This window comes from Camelus dromedarius, chromosome 2 (assembly GCF_036321535.1).
Source record: "Camelus dromedarius isolate mCamDro1 chromosome 2, mCamDro1.pat, whole genome shotgun sequence".
Lineage (NCBI taxonomy): Eukaryota > Metazoa > Chordata > Mammalia > Artiodactyla > Camelidae > Camelus > Camelus dromedarius.
In genome coordinates, this window is record NC_087437.1 from 54,945,033 (window position 1) to 54,970,468 (window position 25,436).

Here is a 25,436-nt window from a genome sequence, read left to right on the forward strand (position 1 = left end):
CCCATCACAGAACCCTGAATCATACCTGTGTTTTAGTATGTGCACTTTGTTGTAATTGTCTGTTTTCGTATCTCTTTCTTCCTAAGCTGAGTAGTCGGGAGCAGGAATCCTGAATAATTTGACGTTATAATGGTATTGCTTAGTACTTGGCATTTCCTAAGGAAAGGTATGTTAAGAGAATTTTGAAGGAGTTCTCTGAAATTTATTTCTCAATAACTGACCTGTGGGTCATATAATGTTTTTTGCCTTTAGTAGGGGTCAGGTATTTCAAAGAACACACATATTAGTGATTAATACTGATACTTATAAGAATGTCTTATTCTTAGAAAAGGCTAGAGGCTTTGTTTTTATTTGTTTTGCAGTGCTTTTGTTTCACTATTTAGCAGTAAGCCTCCGCTCTGAGAAAAAAAAATATTTGCATAGATAATATGGTCAGTAGATTAAAATCCAAATTACTACAGAATAATTGAGCTAGTGGGCTTGGAGGCAATAGCATGGGAACCTGGAGAGGCATCGAAGTGGAGCAGAAACACGCCCAACTCAGCACACCTGGTCTCAGTCAGGGCTCCGCCGTCCTTCAGGGCTGGGACTTCACACAGAGTGGCTCCTCATCTTCTCTGAGCCTCAGTTTCCTCATCCATAAAATAAGAGTATATATTGTCCAGGGCTGTTGTATAAATATTCGTGATAGCACATATATGGAAGCTGGCACCTTGAAAAGGGTCATATAGATACAAGGAATTTTATTTTGTCACAATGAATACATTGCTGCTTCTATTCACATTTCTACCTTTGAAGAAATAAAAAAAAAAAAAAAACATAGAGCATCCTATGCCAACCCTCTCCCACCCCTACTAACAAATTTTCAGTCGTGTTCTATTGCCCAGACACAATTTTAGAAGCTGCTTATTAAACAATGAATTGGACAGACTTACTAATTTTTCTTAGGATGCATTGAGTCTTAAGAACTCCTGGGAGAGAGAAATTGAAAGAGATCTCATCATCCCAGTGAGAAGAGTATTAAACTGCTGTTTACGAGCTTGAACCCGGAAGAAAAGTCCTGGGTTATATCTTCCCAGGTGAGAGAGACAACTGGAAAGAACCTATTTTTTACCGCTGTCGATTCCACACGTGTTAAGTATTACGCACCAGAAGTGGGAGGTGGGGAGACTTCTCTCGCCAAATAAGGCCCAGAAACACTGGAAGAGATGATCTCTTGGGGTCTTTATTCATAGGAAATACTAGGAATCCAAGATCAGCATTATGTGAGATTAGAATCTAAAAGAAAAGAGCCTTTCCAAATGTGTTGTTTCAGAAAGTGTCACAAGCAAACAGGAGGGAGTATTTGTAGAAGAAAAGGAAAGATATACACATTTTTTTCTTAAAATCTGTGGAATACTGACAAGGTAAGTGCTTTGAAATTAGACCTCTGCTTGAAACGTAGGTGCTCAGGGTAGAATCTGAATTACTGTCTCTTAGATTTACAGAGGACAGACTTGGCTTTCTCGCTGCCTATGTTTATGCCTAAAAGGGAAGCAAGCAGGTATTAAGGCCAAACAGTGATAAATTTGTGTCCATTCCCTGAGGGTTCACCCTAACCCTGGAAGCAGGAATTGTCAGATTTTCTTTACTAGTTGATTTAAATTAAAACAGCTAATACTATGAATATTTCATACTTTTCTAACACTTAGTCTATGGAAAGCAATGCTTGGTTGGAAAAAAATGCATAGAATTTGGAGTCAGATGACACCAAATATGGGGCTCAAGATCTCTTAATTGCAAACTTGCAAAAAGAGATGTAGATACTTTTCCCATCTCATCTTCAGTGTTGTCACCTGAACTAAAATAGTCCCCTCCCTCAGAGGCAGGTTGGGAGATCCAGAGACCCTTTGTTACCATGGCTTTAAAGTAGTTAAGCTGTATATGGTGTGAAATGCAAACTATCTCATTTTATTCTCACAAAGACTATGGGGTAGCATTGGCAAGCCCGCTTTACAGGAAGGAATCTGAAGTTCTGAAAGGTTCACAAACTCACCTAAGCTAAATCTATCTCCAACCACAATGCCACTATCACAATGCATATCCACAAATAATTTTATGTTCTTATTTGAGTATTTCTGTAACATTTTCCTAAAAGTGGATAGCATATAAGAGCAATCTGAAGTTTAATAATACTAGGAATCACCCCTCCAATGTCCATATCTGCATACACTCCCACCAATAGAGTGTGCTTTTTATAATTAATCACTTGTGTACATTTGTCACCCCTACTAGATAGACTCTAGGCCTTTCAAAGGCAAAGACTGTGTCTAATACATCTTGGTGTTCTTCCCTGATGCTTGCAGAAGGTACACAAAGTAGACGCTGTAAGAACGTGCAGATAAACAAGTAAACAAAAGAAATATGAATGATCTAAGAACATTTTTAACCCTCACACTAACTCTATAGGGCAGGCATTATTTGCAGTTTAGAGGAGTTTAACATTTAATGTTTATAGAATACATAAGTGACTCCAGGATGGGCTCTTATCCTGGCTTTTATCATAATTAGCCCTGCCCTGATTTTTTGGGGTGTCAATTTCTTTATCCCACAATGAGTAGATTGAGGTAATGATTCTTCAGATGCCAGCGTGCAGCTCTATTTTTTATCTGTCTCCTGCCACATGCCATAGCTTATTCACCACTGTCCAATCTCCAATCCAAATTATCTGACAATGAAATAAAATCCCAGAGGTAAGGGTAGTGGCCAACATAAAAAAATATATTGGTCTCTTGAGCCGTCTACATGTCTGTACTCTAATTTTCTGTACATTGTTTAAAACTGAGAAATGAAAGGTAACTATAGAGAAAAGACCAAATAAGCACCAATCAGCAATTTTATGTGTGTTTAGAAGGGATTTCATGCCTTAGACTAACACAAATATTTAATACCCATCTTGGAGTTATTGAAATAAATGGTGGTAGTAATAACAAAACTTTTTGTATAAGGATTTGTTCTTTACAAGATTTTTACATCCAAAAACTCATTTGGTATAGAGAAGATAATGGGTAAATGAATAAGCAGCTTTCAAGTTTTGTTGAACTGATTCTTGTAAACTAGAGTAAAAGGGGAAAGTCTTGGTCAACAATTTTAAGAATGCATAAACGTCAAGGAAGAGCATTCCCAACCCCGGCTCTTCCCATTAACCACAGGAACATCATTACCATCATCTGCAAATCTTTTATAACAGTGTCTTTTTAACACTTTGCAGATGTTGGGGTGTGATGTTGGAAATGGTCAAAGCTGTGATCTAGCCAAAGGAAAATATAATAAATCTCATCTTATTTACACAGCACAAAGCTATTTTACATCTGGCATCCGATCGTCCTTCTCTGCATACTCTGGATTCTTGGTTGATCACTGCAGCTGTTCTTTCACCTGATACCTGATTCCCTTACGTTGCTAGAGTTCAAGTGCATCCACGTATCTAAACACCAATCCATTGTCAGTGCTGCTGGTTTACCTCCCTCATTTGATACCTGGCTGTTTGCAGTGTTTTCGGCATGGGGGTTGAGGGCAGAGGGGATGATTCAACCTCCTTACCTGAAACACAAGGTCCTTCACTTTCTGGACCCCATACCTTTCTTATCTCAAACGTTATACCTTGTCCTGAAATACGCAACTGCCTGGAGCTCCTTATGCCCCCTGGCTTTTTCCTCACCTGAACGTGAGAAAGCACAACCTGTATATTTCCTCTCCTTCAGCTAAATAAGTCCTAGTCTGTGCCAACGTCTCTCCTCTGGGCTGCTTCCCTCAGGCCCCCTTTGTGCCCTGATTAGGGAGTTACCTTTAATTATTAGGGTGCCTGTATCACTCACCTGACTCAGCTCCGTAGGAGGAAGCCCAATTTATTAATCTTTTTTTTTTTTAATAAATATGCAACTGGCTCATAGTCACTGCTTAGCAGTGTTGAATGAAATAGAGTCCCATTCTTTGTAAACATGGATTTCTAAAGCCCAATAGACGGCTCATTTGGATAAAGCAAGTGAATAAGGCGGTGCCTCCAAGGTCAGACACTGAGCAGCTGATAAAACCAATTTTAATCCCAGGCCTCCTAACAGCCAAGTCCAGCGCTTGCCCCTCTACCATGCAAACACGCTTGATTGCCTTGGTTGATGTCTAGATTGCACTTAAAGGACTCTTGTTTTCTGCCTTTCAGGGTGGACAGACAGGGTCCCTGGGGCCTCCGGCGGCAACCCCCTCATTCCGCCCTGAAGATGAGCTTGAGCACCTGACCAAGAAGATGCTGTACGACATGGAAAATCCACCCGCCGATGAATACTTTGGTGAGTGGGGTCTGGAGCCGACTTTCCGAGTAAAGGTGCTGTTGTATTTTCCGTAATCAGTCACTAGGAGGGTTATCAGCTCCACTGGTGAAGGACCGGAGTCTGGACGCGCTGGAGGTGGCCGCATGCGCTCACACCTGAGTGTTCCGGCCGTGGCTCTGAGAGACTGCCATAAATGTGTCTGTGTGGCTTGTACTGAAATGGCAGGGCGATGTCGAGTTTCTTAAGATACACATTTGACTTAAAAAATTAACTTTTGACAATTTATTAGTTTCTCACTGAGCAGAAATATGGTTTCTGTGTGGGCTCAGGTCTCTCACTGATCTAAATATTTATTTACAAAATGTGGAATTGGGTACTATCTAAACTCTGTTCTCAATCCACTCCCAATTCAAGTTCAGGAAAAGATGTTCCTTTTGTATCTTTTTTTTTCAACTTCTCCCCTCTTCAAACCTGTGAATAATTATCAGTGGCTAATCCATCCAGTCCATTAGTGTAATGTGAGTTTATGAATTATATGCCAGTTATGAGGTGTGAAAGATACATAACCTGTCCTCAGGGAGGCTGTAATTATTCAGAAAAGATAAGAAAAATATAAGAAAGATAAGAAAAACACACAAACACGCGATCTAGGTGGAAAGTTATAAGATGCATAAGAGAGGCTTAGATCAAGTGTTTAAAACTGTAAAAGCTCCATTCATCAAGAGCATCAGGATGCTTTGGAGAAGAATTAGTGGTTCTTGAACCTGGACCCTTTAAAGCAGTGCCTTTCGAATGTTCTGTTTCCTCCCTAATCTGTTGGAGACCAGTATTTCCACAGAGTACAATTAAAGTTAGTTACTAAGAAAATGAAATAAAAAATACAAAATGGAAGGCTGAGTTTTATCCTGACTAGATTTAACAGGAATAAATTACTCCATCAAATTACTATGCTATTTTTTAAACACTGTCTGTTTCTGTATTTGTCTCGTCAGAGTGTGAAATGGTTCTTAGATAAGCATCTGTGGACCGCATTCCGAGCAGCACTGCTTTAAGGACGTGGAGAGAAAGGATATTACATTTGGGAAGCAGTGGGAGCAAAGGCACAGAGGTGGAAAAATTGCACAGAACTTTAACTTTTTCTAATATTTCCTATTTTCATGTTTTCCCACTGCTTCCCATTTGGGGACATGATGGATAACGATGGGTAAACTGACGGTGCTAGTCCAAGGCCACACCGTGAATGGACTGGGTTAAAATATGAAAGCCATGACATTCACTTGTATGCAGGAGACAGCGTAGCTTAGCTGAAAGAGCACAAGAGTGGGGCTAGAGAATCCTGGTTACGGTTCCTTTTCTGCCTTTCACCCGCTAGGCAGTATCGGCGCATTCCTTATCTGCCTCAGTCCCACTTCCCGTTTGGTAAATCGAAGATGAAGAGCAAGTATTGCCTAGTGTGTCTAGAAGCAACATTAATCCGGGGGGTATGACAAAAGCTAAATGTGAGTTGATAGAGATTAGCAAAAATGCATGGAGAATAGTAAGAAAAAAAAGTGTCCAATTATATTAAAATATACGAAAAGTATATCATTGGCTTGTCATTGACATGAAGGTGGGCATAGATTGGAGCCTAAGATAACTTTTTAAAAAAGTATATTAAAATTGAATAAGGTTTCTGTATTAAGGTGTATTAAAAACAAAAAAGCTAACATACCAAACATATATGCTTCAGTTATCATAGCCACAAAGTAGATAGCAATAAAAAGCATTGAATGTAGATAGTAATTGTGTTAATGAACATTATTAAGCATTCTGGGAAACAGATATAATTAAGTGTTATCCTTGCCTTCAAACACAGTCCTAGCTCTACAACTCACTAGCTTAGACAACTTAAATTGCTTACTCTCTCGATATTTTTGTTTTGTTTTATCTATAATATGGAAATAATGGCTAGTTTATACTGTTACTGTGAGCATTGAATGAAATATTTATGGAAAGCACTTAACTAAGTTCTTGGCATATAGAATATGCTCAGTAATCTAAGGCATCCCGTGCTTTACTTAAGAAGACAAGATATGCCCATTAAAAACCCATTAATAATACTTGATTTAAACTTAAGTTCTCAGCAAAAATAGAACATATGTCACCAGTTGGTAGATAATCATTGCCAAATGAATATTACAAACCATGAGAGAGAATGTGGAATAATGATTAACTTTCATAGAGTGGTTACAATATGGCAGCACAATTATACAGTGTGTACTTTATAGGAATTAACTCATTTCATCCTTCCAGAAAAGACTATAACCCTGTAAAGTAAGTGCTATTATTATTTCCAGGTTAGGAAATCAAGGCACAGAAACGTTAAGTAATCTGACCAATATTAACAGCTAATAAATTGAAGGACTGGATTAGAATCCAAACTCTAGGTCTACACATTTTTTTTTCCATCTAAAAGCTTTTTCCACAGCTTTATTGAGGCACACAAAGAGCTACATATAATTAATGCATACAATTTGGTGGGTTTGGATGTATGTATATACTTACATTGCCATCATCACAATCATCACAATCCAGGTAATAAACATATCCATCACTTCCAAAGTTTAGTCTAGGTATTTAGAAAAGGTTTTATGGAGGAAATAGAAAATAAGAGAAGGGTGTTCTCTTCTAAGTGGATAGAATAAACAAAATATGAGTTGAGGCCAGGATTATTTAAGGAAAATCACTTTATATGGAAAACATTCGCCAAGGGCCTACTATGTGCAGGCTACTCTGCTAGGTAGGTGTTGGAGGCACTTGGGGATAGGTAGACCTGGGTTGTACCTTTGAAGGTGCTTATAGTCTGATAGAGGATAGGTACAGTGTGATTGCATCTAATCACAACACAAGACAGAAAGTGGCAAGTAACTTAATCTCTGTTCAGCCAGTCTTTTGAGAATTCAGAAAAAGGAGAGAGGACATTCCGAGACAGGAATGGAAAAGTGGTTATGGAGTGGATAGTCTTTGAGTTGTTTTTAAAATTATGGTAATAGAGATTCGGAAGCGGGATGAGAGTAGCGAAGTGATGTCATTTCTGATGAGTAGAATTTTAACATAATAGGGAATAAATTCATTGGAGTGAAGTACCCATGTGGGAGGAACAAATAAATACTGGGAGACAAAGTTGGAGAGATAGGTTAGGGCCAGTGTGGGGAAGTCTTTTAAGGCCTAAAGACTAAGGACTTTATCTTGTATAATGAGCCCTACATGTTGAGATCAAAGGTTATGGGACTGTTGCAGGAAATGTGGTTAAGAATGTGGGCTCCAGAGCCAGAATGCCTTAGTTCGAATGCCAGCTCTGACTCTTACGGGCTAGGTAAAAGCAGGAAGCAAAAGGATGAGTTAACAGAACTGCCATTTGCTATTTCACTCTTTAAACATCAAACATTTCCTGAGCATGTCTGCCACTGTGCTGGGTGCAGGGAACGCCCAGATACAGAACCTGTGCCCTGAGGGATTCACAAGTTCCTGGCAAGGACAGGAGAGAGGCAGGCATGGAAGGGATGTCAGTGCAGCAAGGGATGCAGAGCAGTGTTGGGTCTGCCTGAGACATTCGGTGAGCAGAGAAGACAGAGTTAAATCTGCCTGAAGAAGAGGGAAGGAAGGTATATATATCAGTGTGTTCGCCACAGGAGGGCCTGACCCCGGAGAGATGAATGAGTTCTCCCTTGTTCTCCATCAGAATTTTACCTTCGTTCTTACTCTAGGCTGGAAGTAGCATTGTTACCCGCCACCCTAAAAGAACTTCTCGCTCTTGCATTAACGTCCCCAGCCCCACCTCAACCCCATTGCTACTTAACTTTTTCTTTCACTTTGCCTATTTAATGCTGGAATGTTCATTATTTTTTAAAATAATACTGGAATTTTCATTGACACTCTAGCTGATTTGCTGAAGGTCACTAAATGCTTTCATGTCAAAGATCTCCTACTAGACTATGAGCTGCACCAGTCAGTACGAAGGAATGAAATGTAGATAAATGGTGTCAATGGAGTAGGCTCCTTTGTGGTCATGTTTTATTTTTTCTTTTTTTTCATGCAGCCCCTATTTTCTTTTTTTCTTAAGTGGAATAATTCATGAATATATTTGTTTGTTGTTTTGTTTTGTTTTTCATTATAGAGTTTCCCATCACTCTTAGCAGTTTTTCTTTGTAATCAAAGAATAATAATTATGGTTCTTCAAAGTATGAGGAGGGTATCAAAAAATCACATCACAGGTGACTCAAGTACAAAAGTGTAAAGTCACCGTCACAAAGAGAGAGTCTGGTGGAAATTTTCTTAATCCGAGTGATGAAGCTTAGCATCACCAATAATGGGACGAACTGACATGTGCCAGCTGAAGTGATGCAGTAGGAAGTACACAGCATCACCTATGTGATAGTCTCACTGAAATATTTAACCTGAATCCAACCAAGAGGAAGTAGACAAATCCAGATGAGGTGCCATTCTTCAAGACATCTGTCCTGAATTCTTCAGAAATGTCAATGCTAGATAAGACTATTCAAGATTAAAGGAGATAAAAATGACATGCCATTCAAATGCAAGGCATGCATCTTGATTGGATCAAAAAGAACTAAAGAATTTAGGGCAAGGTTAGAGAAATTTAAATGTGAACGAAATATTAGATAATACATCAGTGTTAATTTTATGGGTATGCTAATGGCACTGTGGTTATATGGGACAGTATCCTTGTTTTGAAAAACAAAATGTTGAAGTATTTAGGGTGAAGTGTCGTTATGTCAGCAACTTACTTTGAAACAGGAAAGGGAAAGCGATAGATGAGAGATGGATGTAGAGATATTGTGGGGAGGGCGGAATCGCTTCAGATCAGAACAGCGAGAGATGCTATAACTGCACGGCTACACAGGATATCCTTCTTCCCCCCAAAGTACTGAATCCTGCCACAAATGAATTATCTTAAGACTCCCTTCTTGGACGGGAGGAGTAGAGAGTCATTCCTGTGTCTTCCTATTTTGATGTCTACAGTGGACCTTTAAATTTTTCCTTTCTCATGTATCTGGTCCCTTGTTTTCTACTGGACACATACACTTTCTGTTGTTGGTGCAATGATAACCATTGTGGTGGTGATGACAGAAGCTGGTATTTACCTAAAGCTCTACAAGTTTAAAAAGTTTACTCACAGCTGTGGTCTGACTGATGGGTCTGGCAACGATGTCTTCATTTTTCAGTTGAGGAAACGGAGATTCTGAGAGGCTCAGTTGTTCAAGGTCACATAACTAGTAAGTTTCAGGGGTTGGACTTATTCTTCTGATTTCAAGTCCATTTTGATTCATTACCATTACAGAAAGGCATATGCTGTTTCTAGGGTTGGCTGTTCCTGCCTCATGTCATCCTTTTCCTTCTGAAGTTATGGCCTTCAGGTAAGAGACCACCTGTTCCCAGGGCCTTAGGTTTGGGAGCCTGGACTTCAACATCACCGGCAACGTAGTTTAACTGTCTTTAACTCCTGAATTAACTGATGTGACACTAAGCATAGGCCTTTTGCCATGGCTCAGATGCGTACTGTAGGGAGACGGCACACCTAATACCTCTCTATCAACCGTGTTAGCTGGCTGTGACCCTTCTGTTGACCTTGAGCGAAGGCAGGTCACTACAGCTACAGTTCATCTTGTTTTCTCAAGTCATCTCCTGGTAAAATATTACAAACTGGAACCTTCAACTGAGTCTCAGCTGACTTTTTTTTTTAATGATTTCTTCTGAAAAGTTGCTAGTTTTAGTGTTTCCAGGTCCTTCCTTTTCCATCTTTCATCAAAAATTATAACTGTTGCATTGCAATATTAGGCAAATGGTAAATTTACAAAGGATGAATCATAATAGAGCAGTATGGTAAGTCCAGATTTTGAAAGGAAGATAGCCTCTCTTCTGTGAACGTTTTCCATCTACTTGGACTTAAATTTTGGCTATAGCAGATTCCCAAGTATCTTTCTGTTGGCAACGGTGTACTTGAATGGGCCTCAACTATGCTGCAGGGGAGAGAGAGGAAATATAGAAGACAGTTGAAGATAGGAGAAATTCTCACCTAATTCAGTTAATCAGGCAGCAGATCTTCAGCCCAAATCATTTGTAACAAATGCCTTGGTTCAAGTGCTAGCATCTTGGAGCAACCTGTTTCCCTGGGCAACTAGAAGACTATGTTTATCCTAGAGGAGACTCCCCATTCCAGAGACAGATACATAGAAAGAACAAGGGATGATGAACTATAAATTATTATAATTTATGGCAAAGTTTAGAACCTAAGATTGGAGAGGTAGAAATTTTAAATTAGTCTGTTAAAATTAATGGAGAAGAAATTTGTCACTGTAGAAAACTGGGGAGCTGACAGGGCTAATGGCCAGCACTGGGGCTTATATTTTTCAAATAGTTTTGTGAGGGAAATAAAAAAACAAAAGTTGAGTTTGTCTCTAGATATCCTTGAGCCATCTCTGAATTTATCCAGGGGTTCTCCGTGTTGCTTGGTATACCCAGAGCCTCCAAGTCTTGTGCTTTCATTCATTTTGAAAGAGAGAGCATGCTTCTGTAGGTGAGTGGTTCCACATGTCTAAGTCTGTGACCGTGGTGTGGTTCTCTCCAAAATAATGGTGTTCTGGCTGTGAGACCCTAAGGCAGAAGACAACAGTCTTGGAATACAGCATCTCTGGAAATGAATAATGTAATATATATGAGGGTGGACTGAAAATATCTACCAGCTTATTTTTAAGCATGAAGCTGTAATTATCTTGGCAATGTTTACACGGTGTTGTCTTATTCGTTCTTAAAAAAAAAAAATGAAGTGTGTGAGTCTTAAAATTGTTTAGTGAGCTATTTGAAGAATCCCTGTGTCTTTAGAACAGCACTAGGTAAATTATCTTCACAGAACTTGGTATTTATCTAAAAAAAATTTTTTTTGATTTATCTCTTGAGTATTGTTAGTGAGGCATATTGAGAATCTTTGCCCAAAGCCAGAAGTTTGTTCTAGGGAAAATAGAAAGATAAGAGGCAGCGAGCACCTGGCGTGTGTTAAGCCTTAAGAGAAGAAAGGCATGGATGGGCATGTGCTGTGATTACTTTACTAATAAAACCACATCACCATACTTGGTAGTATGTATATTCTTGATTGAGAACAAAATGGAGGTCCAGTGAATGTTCCTGAGTAAAGGCAGAATTCCCCAAACAATGGGGAAGATAATCTATTTCTCTTCTATACTAGTAAGACCAAAGGATAAGTGAGCATTTCTGCAGGACTTGGACTAAGATGCTTAGAAAACTGGAAACCACTATTTAAGGTACAGTTGAAGGTGTGGAGGAAAGAAAACCTGGAGCCCTGAATGCTACTGGTGAACTGCCATGTCAAAAAGAATTAAACTTGATTTGTATTATTCCAAACTTGGCAACAAAGGCAAGTGAGGGAAAGCTGGCAAATTTTCATTTGGTATAATGAACTAGCTTTTTTAACAGACAGAAGAAATTTCTTCGAAGAGTCTAGGCCAAAACCCAACAACCCCTTCCTTGTTGGGGAAGTGATAATAGATTTTCAAGCATCTGATGGGCTATGAGATTAGATTTTGAAAGTGCTGTCCAACTCTGCTACTCAATATCTTAAGCATCAAAACTTGCCTGGGTATCAGGCTTTTGCATCTAATTTCTAGTGCTAAGCTCAGCTTATTATTATTACAAGATTATAGACATTTATATAATGCTTTGCAAAGCACTTTTATACCTGTTACATCATTTAAGCTAGACAGCAGCCCTGCAAAGCAGACAGTAGGTTTATTTCCATTTGGCATATGAGGAAACAGAGGACCTGAATGATTAAGGGGCTCGCCACTCCTCAGAGCCCTCTACCACCCCTACTAGTCATAGATCCCATAAGCAGTGGAAGTGCACAGGGGCCCAGGCCTACTGGCTCCAGACTCTGTTCTCCTTCCAGCCCATCACACTCTCTGAGCACAATGTTACTGGATTGGTCATAGACTATGAGATAAATCAGTGAACATAGTCTATGTTTTAGCTTCTTCATCGGTACAAGGAACAATATGAACACTTTGAAAAGTTTTTAGAGGGTCTCAACTGGCAGATGCTAAGTTATTTGCATTTCATGGTTTTTATTATTTTGTGTCAAGAAAATGTTTTCCGAAGTCCTCCTGTCAATTACAGACTAAGAAGTGATTCCAATTGGGAGCTGCCTTTAGTACAGATAGAACCTAAGGCCTTAAGGATTTTATTTTCACAGAAAAATGACCTAATTAATTAAAAACCCCAAAACCACAATGGAAGAATAAGTAGAAAATAAGTGGTGTAGAGAAAAGGTGGTATTGATTTGGAAAAAAAATGGATTTCTTGGTTTTGCTTCTCTCCAGCTTTTTGTTTAAGGTATCTATGGGTCGTGGGAATAGAATGTTTTCTAGTTAATGAGATGTGTTAGATATATTTCCTTTTGTGGTAGTGATTTCTGGTAAAATGTTTGCCCCAGGCAATATATGATTACAGCACTAAATAAATTATCATCCTAAGCATCTTGTGTGTTCTATCTTAGTACACATTAATTTTTAATTAATTTGGCTACATAGTGTGTTTTTAAGCATTGATTTGGAAACCTCGGCTTATAGTATCATAAAAAATAATTTAATCTTAGAAACTATCTAGGACAACCTTTCATTTTCCAGAAAACTAAAGCCCAAATGACTTGTTCAAAGTCATACAGCTGAAGAGTGTTTTGAACCCTATGGCCAAAATTTCCTTTCTGAACAAAGAATAGAAATGAGTTGTTAGCAGGAAGAGGATTGTCAGGGCTGTTCACAAAGGTGAGGAAGTAGGTTGGGCCTGCTATTTCTGTGAGCCCAGACCTGGTTACTTTACACCTTATTCAAACTTGGGTTCAGAACACATTGCCCTTAAAATGATAAAAATGAAATAAACATCTTATAATGACCTATGTACTTGTAACAGTCCTATCGCAATCTCCTTGATTTTCAAATATAAATGAACAGAAGAGATTGTCATTACCTTTTTATTTTCTCACACTCATCAAATTACTTACTTGCAGTATTGATGGTCTGCCTCACTAGAATGTAAGTCTGATGGAAGGCAGTTTTTGTTTCGTACACCGCCATGTCCCCATCTTTGGTCCTAGAACAATGCCTGGCATATAGAAGATATTTACTATTTCATTAATTAACCTGTGAATAAGAATTGTGAGCAGGCATTCCATATCCACTGTGGCAGCACATGGTATATAGTAAACTACAGAGGGAAAACACTTCATGTACTTAGCAGATATTTATTTAACACCTTATGGAATCATAAAATATTAGAGCTAGAAGGAATTTAGAGACTATCTAGGAAAATCCTCTCATTTTTAGGGATTGTGAAAATAAGGGAGTTTTCTAGGTTCACAAACTACTTAGTGACAGAGCCATGGATTGTAACTCAGACTTTCTCATTCCTTTCTGAAATCACTTAAAGGCACTAGAGAGTGGCTAAAGTACAGTAACACATGGTTGCTACATTCGTTGAACTTCAGTCACAATTAAATTGATACCCTTGAACTTGAGCTCTTTTGCATGTATTTTCTGTGAAGATTAAAGATTGAAGTTGGTCTGTGGATAGGTTACACAGTCCGGATTTTCTTTTTTAAGTTCTAGATCACATTTTTCCCGCTACAGGGTTTCCTTTGTGGTCTTTGGTTCCCAAGACAATCTCTTAACCTTCTCAGTTTTCTTCTAATCTAATTGGGTCAGATGGGCAGGGCATCACATTGAGAAAAACATACTTTCCCCATGTTTACATGTGTTTACCATAGCAACTAGTTGTGAAAGGTCATTCTCTTATATAAGGCCCCTTCAAGGCTGGGAAGCGACATCCAGGATTTGTGTTTCATACTGTCTTCATACATACAGGAGATACCCACTCATTCAGTTGCATTGGCATCACCATTCTCTTTATCAAAGAATGAAAAGTAGAAAAGAGATTTTTTTTAACTTTATAATCAAACATTCTTTGCCTTATAACTGTGGAAACAAGCTTCATATCCTGGGAGAGGAAGAGCTGGTGGGGCATACATTGTGTATGGCAAAAGAGAGTTTCAAGTCGTAGGTTGACTGTGGTTGTGTATTGAGACATGGTATAGCTGAGATCTGAACCTAAGCGCTAATTATGCATTTTCTGATCTTAAATACACAAATACAGATAACTGTGAACTCAATTCCCTTTCCCCTCCAAACCACCCTTCTTTCCCCCAACCTGAACTTTCCCCACAACTTTCTCTAAAACATACAGATAATCATCTCCTTCCAGACTTTGAAGTGACATTAGAATTGTCAGAAGGCATAATTAATTGACTGTCAGCAAAGCCATTGTTTGAACATCTGCAGAATTCTACTTGGTAGACATCTGTTGTTCTTTTAATTGAACGATTCACTCATCTACAAATATTTATTGAGTGCCTGCTATACACCAGTCATTGAAGTGTGTGCTATAGGAGATAAAAGAAATAAGGTAACATAATGGCCAAAAAGAGAAAGTATTTATTCAGTTCTCTAGCACCAGGGACTTTGATGGAAAACAGATTTCACAACTGGCAGTGGAAAATACATTCTTTTTCATCCAGGTTCAGGGGCCTTTGCCACTACTGCCAGCTGACCTGTGCCAGATAAAATGCCAAAAGAGGCCATATAAGAGACACTTGTTGCTGGGGAATACACTGTTTGTAGATAGAGTTCTCAGCAAAAGCAGTTGAGTGCTTTAAAAGAAAAAGCAGAAAATGTCCAAAGCCCACAATCTGGGAAATCCCAGAAGCAGGTCCAAATTAATGACCTTATCCTGGTTCTCTTTCTGACTCTGACTCTGATGTCAGTCATGTTACATTACATTCTCCCAAATTCATTACAGCACTGCACAGTTCTGATCTCAGTTCCCATTTGGTTCTCTGACTACCAAAACTTCAATTTATGTGAGTCCTGGACCTGGCTCCACTCCTACCTGGAAATGAGCATCATTTGTTATAATTCAACAAGAAATAACAAAAACACCGTGCTGGAGTGAATTATTGAAGGAGGCTAAGATCATGCAGTAGGCAGGAGGTAACAGAAAATAGTTATTAACCTCTACTGTGTCACTGTATCTCTCTCTTTCTCTCTCTTCTTCTCTCTCTCCCCCATCTCCTCACACATACACACCATTCAGCACTAGGATCATGGCAAAGTTAGAAAGCCAATTATAAATCTTCTAACTTCAGAGCCTTCCATTCTTTGGTCACTGGAGGCCAAGTCATATTTCACCATATATGTAAACTATCTGTACTATTATTTGCTTAACATTTTCGGTCAAATCAATTAATTTTTAACCTATTTTACCTTCATCCATGTCAATAATACCATAATTTGATTTTACAGATTAAAAGACTTATATTGCTTTTTTCCCCTGACAGACATAAAACTGGATACCATAATTAAATTGAAAATGTTTGTCCATGAACCCTCTATTGTTCAAAATATTGAGCAATGTGAATGTAATTCAACACCAAGACAAACTGATGGACTATTACAGTGAAACGATGTCCACGAGGTTTCCCATGAAGTTTTATCAAAAAACAATGTTTTCCACACTCAGCATCATGTTACCATGAGAGGCAGAGCGATGGTATGCAGAGTCAGGCATCTAGCAGCGACCAGACTCTGGGCCAGCCACTGTCCCACTGATTCGCTGTGACATCTTGGGTCAGCCCCTTTTCCAGAGGCCTCATCTCTCTTATTAGGAGATTAGACTTCATATATTAGGATTCTTTGGTCTTTTAACATATTTACCTCAAACACTTTTCAAATATTGTCCTCTATACACCATTAAAACATAAGTGAATAGGAAAAAAGGCTGCCCTATGTAAAATTAAAACATTGCTTGCTTCAAGAGAGTTGAAAAAGAAACTGAAGAATTGCATTTCCCAGACCATTGTATACTCTGCTTAGTACTGTTCCTCATTTCCTATGGTTTATGAGAAATTTCACATCATTTAAAGTGGCTTTAAGTGTCGGTTAATAAAAATAAAATATGATTGTAAAACGGAAGGAACACTGTGTACTGAGTTGGCTATTCTGGCATCACTGTTGAAGGATTTTCCTGGTTTAACATGTGTTTGCTAATGATACTTTGCATACATAAATAATATTAATATTGGTAACCATTAATGTGACAGTGGTCTAAAGTGTGTATCATATAGTACCTTCATAAAAATAAATAATTTGTCTTTTGTTACATGGCATAGTGAAACTGGCACTGGACTTGGAGCCAAGAAATCCATGTATAAGTCCTGTATCTTCTCTGTGTGATACTGGTGACATTTGACATCTACAATGTGCTTTAGAACATTTTATGCATTATTTTAAACACATTCTTTTAGCAGTTTTAAGATTAGAGTTACCATTTTGCCAGAGAAATCAGTTTATCCAAGGACAGATTAATCAGAGAAGGAACCAAATTCTTAACGTAGGTTTTCTGGATTAAATTACATATACTCTAAGCAACTTTATATAACCTCTTAACCTTTTTGAGTTTCAGTTATTTCACTTATTAAAAAGATATTATCCCTATCTATTTTATAAAATTATTGTGTGGATCAAGTTAAATCAATAGATGTGAAAGTGCATTCTCAACCACAACAAATCAAAAATTTAAGAGATGCTAGTCTTGCTTCCTGATGCAGCATCTAGCTTGATTTATGCCACTTATGATTAGTGTGTAATAATCAGCCCTTCTGAATTTTTAATGTCAATGTTTGTCTCTATTTGAATTAACACTTCGTGTTTTTTTAATGATGTTCTCTTGTTATTGTAATATCATTACAAAAAATGTTTTTCAGTCATTGTGTGTGAGAAAGCAACACACACAGACATACCACAGTGTTCTCATTTGCTGAGCAAACTACTCTTGCTTTTTAATGTGGAATGCAGAAAAGCTAATTGAAAAGAGACAAAATATGAATTTTGACTCAGGTTATGCAGGATGAATCATAACCCACTTTCTCATCTGAGATGTGAGGAGAAAAAATTATAAAGCCAACCACCACACAGCTTTACTGTCAGTGTCAGCATAATCAACATAGAATGTTTTTTAGCAGAACAAAGAGTACATTACTACTAGGCAAAGAACTGCAGATAGTAGAAAACATAATCGATTTTTTTCTTTGTCTATAGTCTGATTTTTTTTTTTTCCCTGCCTTGGTTAAAGCATTCCAGTCAGGAGAGTTTGGGACCCTTCAGCAGTTGTTGTCCAGACCATTCAGAAATGTACCTGTGATTGCTACTGAACAATTAGAGGCCAGTCAGAGACAGGACAAGCTTGAACCACATCTGATCCCAGCTTCCTTTTGTCAGTTCAGTAGGGAGCAGGGGGAACCTGGCCAGGGTAGAATTGCTGATTCCTTGAATTTAACTTACTTGAGTTATTGTTGTGAATGATTAAAAAAAAAATGAAGGCTTTGTCCTGCTGGAGTCCAGGATCCAGATGTATAATCTACCTTCCTTGCAAATGTAGCTTGTTTTAAAAAGGGTTTTGTACAGACAGAGAAGTACTGTAATCTACTCTAGGATGTAGTCTCCAATTCCTAAGTCAGTTAATTTATTTTTGACTTTTGTTACTGTTGCATTTTAGTCATAATTTTATGGCCTTTATTTCTCCTCTGTATATCCATTCACACATATGTATACATGTTATATATACTATGTGATATCCATAATATATGTATATCTGTTTATACCTTCTACTTTACTTAAGATCATTGTGAAGGAAGACTGCATCTTCCTTATCTTGCTCTTCCCCGAAGAACAGCACAAGGAGATAGAGCGAGATGAGTTCTTAAATCTCTCTAGGCCATTCCATCAAGACCTTTGCTTGCAGTAGAGTTTCTCCAGTCTGACTTGATTCTAAACATTCTCGCTAATGGATCTGTTTAGCATAAACTGAACACTTGCTATATACTACAAGTTTTACATGCATTACACATATTTCTTGACTATACCCCTGTGAAATGTAGGTACTGTTCTTTTACAGATGAGAAAACTGAACCAAAAAGTTAAATCATTTGCCCAGGGTCTAGTAACTATTGGAGTTGTTCTTTGAACCCAGAGCCTGCCTCCTAACCACTATGTGTCCTTTGTCTACAACTATAGGGTGCAGTAGGTCAGCTAACCAGGCCTGGCTGAAGACTGGGGCACGAAGCCTGCGCTCATCTTGTGACTTCCTTGCCAAATTCCCTTCTATTTCTCCCTCTGCTTCTCTCGGGGGACTTTTTTTCGGTGTGATTTGACTTCCTCTGATTGAAGGGTCCCACCATTGACCAGGCAGCAGGTAAAAATCCCCGCACACCATCATTCTGTTTGCCCTATACCAGATGTCCGCAGGGACGCGGTCTCAGATCCCCTGTTACAAGGATAACAGTGTCCATGTGGGCCACTTACTCCACATGATACAAGATGAGGGCTGAGGGTAAAACTATTTTTGTTAACTGCATTTGAAATATACATTTCTGCTCCTCTGTTCTCTTCTTGAACTTGAAACCTGGTTCTTGTGATTTTAGCATGATCTAAATCTAGAAACTCCCTTCTCCCAATGCTTCATCCCAATCCAGTGAAGCTTTCTTCTAATCTAGTGTGCCTTAAAAAAAGCCAAGTTCAGCCTCACTGCCAAAGCAGAAGTGAGAGAGAGCAAGGGGAAAGGAACTCATCTTCAAAATAAGGTCACCCTACAGACATATCATCAGGCAGAAGAGTTCAGTGCGAGAGCTAGCGATTGGCTCACTCAGTCGGAAGTGGATGCTATTTTAGGCCGTCAGCAGGAGTGTCAACGTATCTGTGAATTTTGGCATTTTATTTCATTAAGGTGGTTCAGGAAGCCAGACACTGATTAACTGATTCTTCGACTTAGTTCCCACTCCTAATTTTGGATGTGTGGTGTCTTCAGGCAGCTGCTGTGACACCCTGATTCTAAAGAAAACTTTTCTTGTGCTTCTAAAGCAATCCTGGGAACAGTCGACCCCACATCTTACTACCCTGGAATCTCCCATGCGCTACACCTCTGGTCTCAGGTGGTGTGGGGGTTCTGCTGCTTCCACTTCTTCTCTGGCCGGCCAAGGAAATACGACCCAGGTGTGTGCATCCGGTTACCTTTCATAATTTGTCCGTCGTAGCAGGATTCTCACTGGTGCGTTAGCCTCAAGGTGGATGTTCATTTGGAGATCACGTAAGAAGGTCCCTGTGGAAAGGATGGCCTCAGCACTGTCGTTATGTTCAAAGTCAAGAGGTATTCTAGACAGGCCACGAGGTGTGTTTACGTAAGACTAGGAAAATTCTGAACTTTGTCTTGTTGTAAGGATTTGGGTTCTGATTTATCTACAAACATGCTTTAAGTGAGAATGATTTCTAGATAGGACATTTACGGTATTTGTTTGTTCCTTCGTTTCTTTATTTAACAGTTATTGAAGGCCTGCTATGTGCCAAGCACTGAGCTAGGCATGCCCATGAAACATTAGTCCCTAAAATTGAAACAGGAGCTTTCAAAATAACGGAATTACAATATGATAAATGTATGAGTTAGTAAAAAGTACTAGGGGAGGGAGAAAGAAAGAATGGCTTACTATGGAAAAGCTGGGGAAGGTTTTCCAACATAGGTGATGTTGGGGCTGAATGTGGTGTAATTTCCCAGGTAAACCATGAATTTAAGGGCATTTCAGACAAACAATTCAGTAGGTACAGAGAGACCAACAGAGACTTAGGAAAAATGCAGTATGACTAGGGTATTGGAGGGGAAAATGAGAATAAAAGGATGATCAGTGTTCCTGCTTAAGAGTCTGGAGTCTGTCCTGAAGGCCCTGTGGATCTATGAAGGATTTAAACAAAGGAACCACTTGACCTGATAGACATCAGCTAGAGGTCATGCTGGGTGCTCCTGGGGAGGTGGGTGTTGAACCAGAAAGGATTTGGGAGACTGAAGGTTATTTGCGTTAGTCTAAGGGGATGATGAAAAGCCTGTACCAAGGCTGTCATGTTGTGGCAACACAGGGGAGAGTAAGAGGAATGAGTGGAGGCTTAATCCTGGGCTTCTGTCTTAGGTGGGCAATGACATTAAGCGAGGTGAGAAGACAGGAGAAGTTCAGTAGTGACGTGCCTTCAACCCCCAGAGATCCTCACTGGGAAGCAATGCAGTTCTATCTGTCAGTGCTTATCGAGCACCCACTGCGTGCTGGCACTGTTGTGGGCATTGACGCAAAAGCAGGGGATAAAGCAGATGTGAAGCGCCTGTTACGGGCTTGCGTTCTAGTAAGGAAGGACAGCGCATAAATAAGTCAAATGCACAGTATGTCAGTTGGTGAGAGATCCCATAGAGAAAAATTAAGCAGAAGAAGGGAGATGGTGAATGCTACAGTGGTGTGGGGGGTAGAAGCAACACAGTAAGTAATGGGACAAATGTAATTGGGAGGCCCCCATCGCTGGTGAAATCTGGTCCACCTAATTTTGTTTCCTTTCCATTTGTGTTTTATAAATGATTATTTCTCCTAAACAAAGGAAATAAACAGCAATAGCAGCATAAACATTTACAAACACATGAATGTACACACAGTGGTTTGTGTTGCCAACATAACACATGCCAGGAAAAACAAAAGGAAACAGCAGCTAAAAAAGTAAAAAAACCTTAAGGAAAAAAAAAGTGGAGGCTCCCTCAGACACGAATCCTCGTCATTCAAAACACTGGATAGTATGAATTAGAAAGTCACAGAAAGGAGAGAGATAATATTTAAAACAGGATAATAATTCTGATATTTTAATGCTAGAGAACTTTAGATTCAATCCGAGTCGCTTAGCTTAGAGAAACCGTAGACCCGGAAAGAAAGCAGCTTATTTGAAGACACCCAAGTAGGTCTAGAATTCAGAATTCAGGTTTCCTTGGCAGTTCACTTAGGGCTCCTACCATTATCCACCGTACCAGACGGGCCCTCAGCTTGGGATCTGGGATCTGGCTTCTTGGGTTTGAATAGTATTTATGCTAGTGATTAAATAAGTTATTATTAATGTAAATTACTTACAGCTGTGCCTGACACACAGGTAGTGGTTTAGAAAATGTTTACCGGGTAGTGGGTACCCAAGGGTATTAGAATATCATGATATAGATTCTTTGGGCTTTGTGTGTTTGGGTGTAAACTCAAAGCCAGTCTCTGGTGATGGCCACACATAAAATCTTCCAGAATTTCCAGTTAAGATATTAAAATATTAACCAGTTCCTCTGGGTCACCGAGTAAATACAAAATACATTAAGATAACTTTGATATTCATTTCACTCACAGTAGTTCTAGATATTTCATTCTAGAGCTGAGTTATATGAGATTCTGAACCAGAAGTGGAAGCCTACCCTTTCAAGACAGAGATACGTCTGATTGTGAACATCATGCACAGACTGGCCTTGTAACTGTTGACAGCCAGCTAGTAAGTACTGACTGTGTTCCAAGCCCTACGCTGAATGTCTTACACAGCTGCTTATACTTAATCCCACTGCAGGGAGGCATTTGTATCTGGATTTTACAGATGAAAAAATTCAGTCCACAGGCAGTTGAGTACCTTGTGCCAGGTCACGCAAATAGGATAGTCAGAAGTACAGCTTAAATTTTCATAAACCAGTTTCTGTTCTCGTTTGCTTAGCAAATGGCTTTTTAATGATACACTTTTTTTTTAACTAGCTACCATATTCTCCAGTTAGTCTGCATTTTACACTCCTGACCTTTCTGGGCCACTTGTATCATTCATTCATAAAATAATAGAATCATAGATTGTTTTTGCTGGAGGGGTCTGGAGGAAGTTTCCTGGTTCTCAACTTGAAGACTGAGAATCACCTGAGGGAACTTTATCATTATACCTACACACCCACACACACCCACCTGGTATGTATGTTGTGATTCTGACTTAGTCCAACCTCCACTGAAAAAATGCTATTTCTCTGAGAAAATTTAGCTGATGGAGTATGTCATATTGTGCAGGTGTGAAGGAAAGAAAAAAAAAAGTTTGAGAATTACTGAAATTTTCATGTAATCAAACTTGAGAACCAGAGAGTAACAGTAACTTCCTCAAGGCACAGCTCGTTTGTGTCACATCTCTCTGTAGAACTGGTCCTTCTGACTTTCGGTATTAGGCACTTTCCTTGTTTATTCCTCAAAACTGCCTTTGTGGAATGTGCTGTGTCCTTCTTGATGGTTCTAGAGGACTGACTAGAGGACTGTAAGGCCAAACAAAGGGAGTGATTAATTTGCCCAAGATTTCGTAACAAATCAGTTGGTCAAGTGAGGATCAGTTCATTATATGATGCTGTTCTACACCTCTTCACTTGGTTCTAGTTAAGTAACAGCTCATCAGTGTGGAACACACATCTTCAAGATAGTAGGTTTGTGGGTTGCATAGCTTTTTTTGTGTCTATTTTCAATTTCTGTTCCTTTGATAATGGAACAAATGGCAGAGACGATGAAACTCAGTAGGAGAATTATCTCCTAGATTTTCTGTGATCTTTCTTCTGTCGTGAATCAGTATGTCTAGTAATGACACAGTAGATTATTAGGTTATTTGGTTTGTTTGTTAAGTAGGTTTTTATTGAGAGCCTACTATACATCCATCACTGACATAGGTGGGCTGAATAAAGAGTTGCTAAAAATCCATTCTGGAAAAAAATGTGCTATAAATACTGAAATTGAGAAATCTCTGCTCCAAATTAATCCGTAGACTACTAGAAGTTAAAGAATCAAAACTGTATAATGATCCTTTTACTATGTGATATGTGTTATAAAGAAGCTTTGTGCATGTGGCTATGAGAATGTCTGGGGGCCTTTGGGTGAGTCAGGAGATTACAGGGTGATATCTGAGCCAAGTCTTCAAGGAGGGACAGAATTGTTTCAAGTAGAGAAGGAAGGGAAAGATGCTAGAGAAAAAAAAACAGGATGTGAAAAAGGATAAAAGTAGGATGGCAGAATGTATTGGGGAACAGTAAGTTGTAGTAGATTTCAGAGCAGAAGTTCACTGGGACTAAAGCAAAGCTGAGTTGAGAGAATAGGACATGGGAGGATAGAGAACCTAAAGTCCAATGATGAAAGATCTGGTATGATACATCATAGGGTCTTTTGGATCTTTTCCTGCTGCAAAAACAGGAAATTGTTGACTATCATTACAAAGAGGACAATATCATATTAGTTGTTTATAAAAAAATTGAGAAGATGGCCACTTTGATTACCATGTAACACTGCTGGTGGCCTAGATAACTTTACAAAGTCACTTCACAAGGGATAATGGGGCTGGAAATTTCATGAGAACAGACTTAAGTGACTTGTGGCGGTGAGAAAATAGATATGGCTATCTTTTTACTCATAGTTGAAAACAGGAAGTGCGTAGGTATGCAGAAATGCAAGTCAAGTCAACTATGTTTTTGGTGTGTTTTGTGTGTGTTTTGCTTTTTGCACATCAGCAGTAATGTTGCTGAATACTGTGTGAAGAATTCACCAGACTCAGCTGAAGGAGGACCATCAGATTTTAAAAGTGCATGAACTTACACATTTAAAAATGACTCTCAACTTCCAAAAAATACACAGATCCTCAGAAAATCCTCATGTATCTGTGTGTGTGTGTGTGCGTGTGCATGTGTGTTGTTTGTGCTGGTCCCACCTTCAAGCAGAAAACTTTCCAAGGTCTTTATGCCTCCTTAAGAATTTAGAGTAGATGTAGTTATTTAGAGTAGAAAGCACCCTGAACTCATCTCCTAACTGTTACTTTTTTTAATGAAGAAAATGACATCCAGAGAGAAGCAGGAGTCCAAGCCATAACCACCAAGTGACAGTGCCCAAGTTAAAACTTTGCTCTTTCCATTATTGTAAATTCATTATAAAAAATGGAAACCTCATTTTTTTTGGTATCACTTATTTGCAGAGTGGTAGTTATGAATTGGGTAAATTATCCGAAAGTAACAGATATCTTGGTACTCATTTGTAAATGTAGGTCAGAAGTGCAACATGAGTCTCAATGGGCTAAAATCAAGATGTTAGGAGGACTCCATTCCTTTCTGGAGGTTCCAGGAGAGAATCCTCCTTGCCTTTCCAACTTCTAGAGAGTGCTCGCATTCCTTAGCTTGTGGCCCCTTCCATCTTACATTTCTTTTCTTCCATCTTCTTCCTTCCATTTCGTCCATCTTCAAAGCCTGCAACATAGCATCACTGATCATTTCTCTATAGTCAAGTCTCCCTCTGACCACGGCTGGGAATGGTTCTGTAATTTTATGACCTGTGGGATTAGATTGGGCCACCTAGATCATCTCAGATCATGTCTTTATTTCAGGATCCTTAACTTAAACACATTGGTAAAATCCCTTTTTATTGTATATCATGTCATAAAATATTCACACGTTCTAGGGATTAAGATATGGAAATTGTTATGCTTCCTACCAAAATTCCCTTCTGGTAAATTTCTAATGGTTCTCTAGAGATTACAATGCCAGGCTCACCCTTGGGACATGCATGGAGGCATGACCCCCTCAAAAGCCTATCTGTTAAAGGACCCAGTTCTTGTAAGGATGCTAACCTTGGGGTAAAAGAAAACTTGAAAGGATGCTAACCTTAGGGTAAAAGAAAACTTGAGATTTTCCTACAAATGTTATGGTGCTGATATGTCCACTTTGAAAAAAGGTATTCTGACTTAAATAACCATATGAAGGTCCTAGAGTATCTAAAACAAATTTGCTGATTCCCCAGTAAACTTGATTCTTTTTTTTTCTTTTTTAACAGCTTTATTGTGGTATGGTTCCTGTACAGTAAACTACTCATATTTCAGATGTACATTTTGATGAGTTTTGATAGATATATATACCAATGAAACCACTACCACAATCAAGATAGCTAAAATTTCCATCACTCCCCAAGAGGTGCAGTTTTCAAATTCCCAATATATCCCTTCCCACACCCTTTAACCCCTGAAATAAGTTTGTTCTCTATGTCTGTGAGTCTGTTTCTGCTTTATTAAGTTTGTGGCTTTTTTTTTTTTTTTTTAGATTCCACATACAAGCGATATCATGTGGCATTTTTTTTTT

General features: G+C 38.9%; 1 protein-coding gene across 5 annotated transcripts in view; it reads left to right on the forward strand.

Moving 5' to 3' along the window:
• The window catches only part of LPP (LIM domain containing preferred translocation partner in lipoma), a 631,758-nt gene that overhangs the window by 465,874 nt on the left and 140,448 nt on the right, over positions 1 to 25,436 (forward strand). For all 5 annotated transcript variants that reach the window (XM_031453092.2, XM_064493711.1, XM_064493732.1 and 2 more), the window contains one exon: positions 4,199 to 4,325. In XM_031453092.2, coding sequence (XP_031308952.1) covers positions 4,199 to 4,325 — 127 coding nt within the window. The remainder of the gene's footprint in view (positions 1 to 4,198; positions 4,326 to 25,436) is intronic.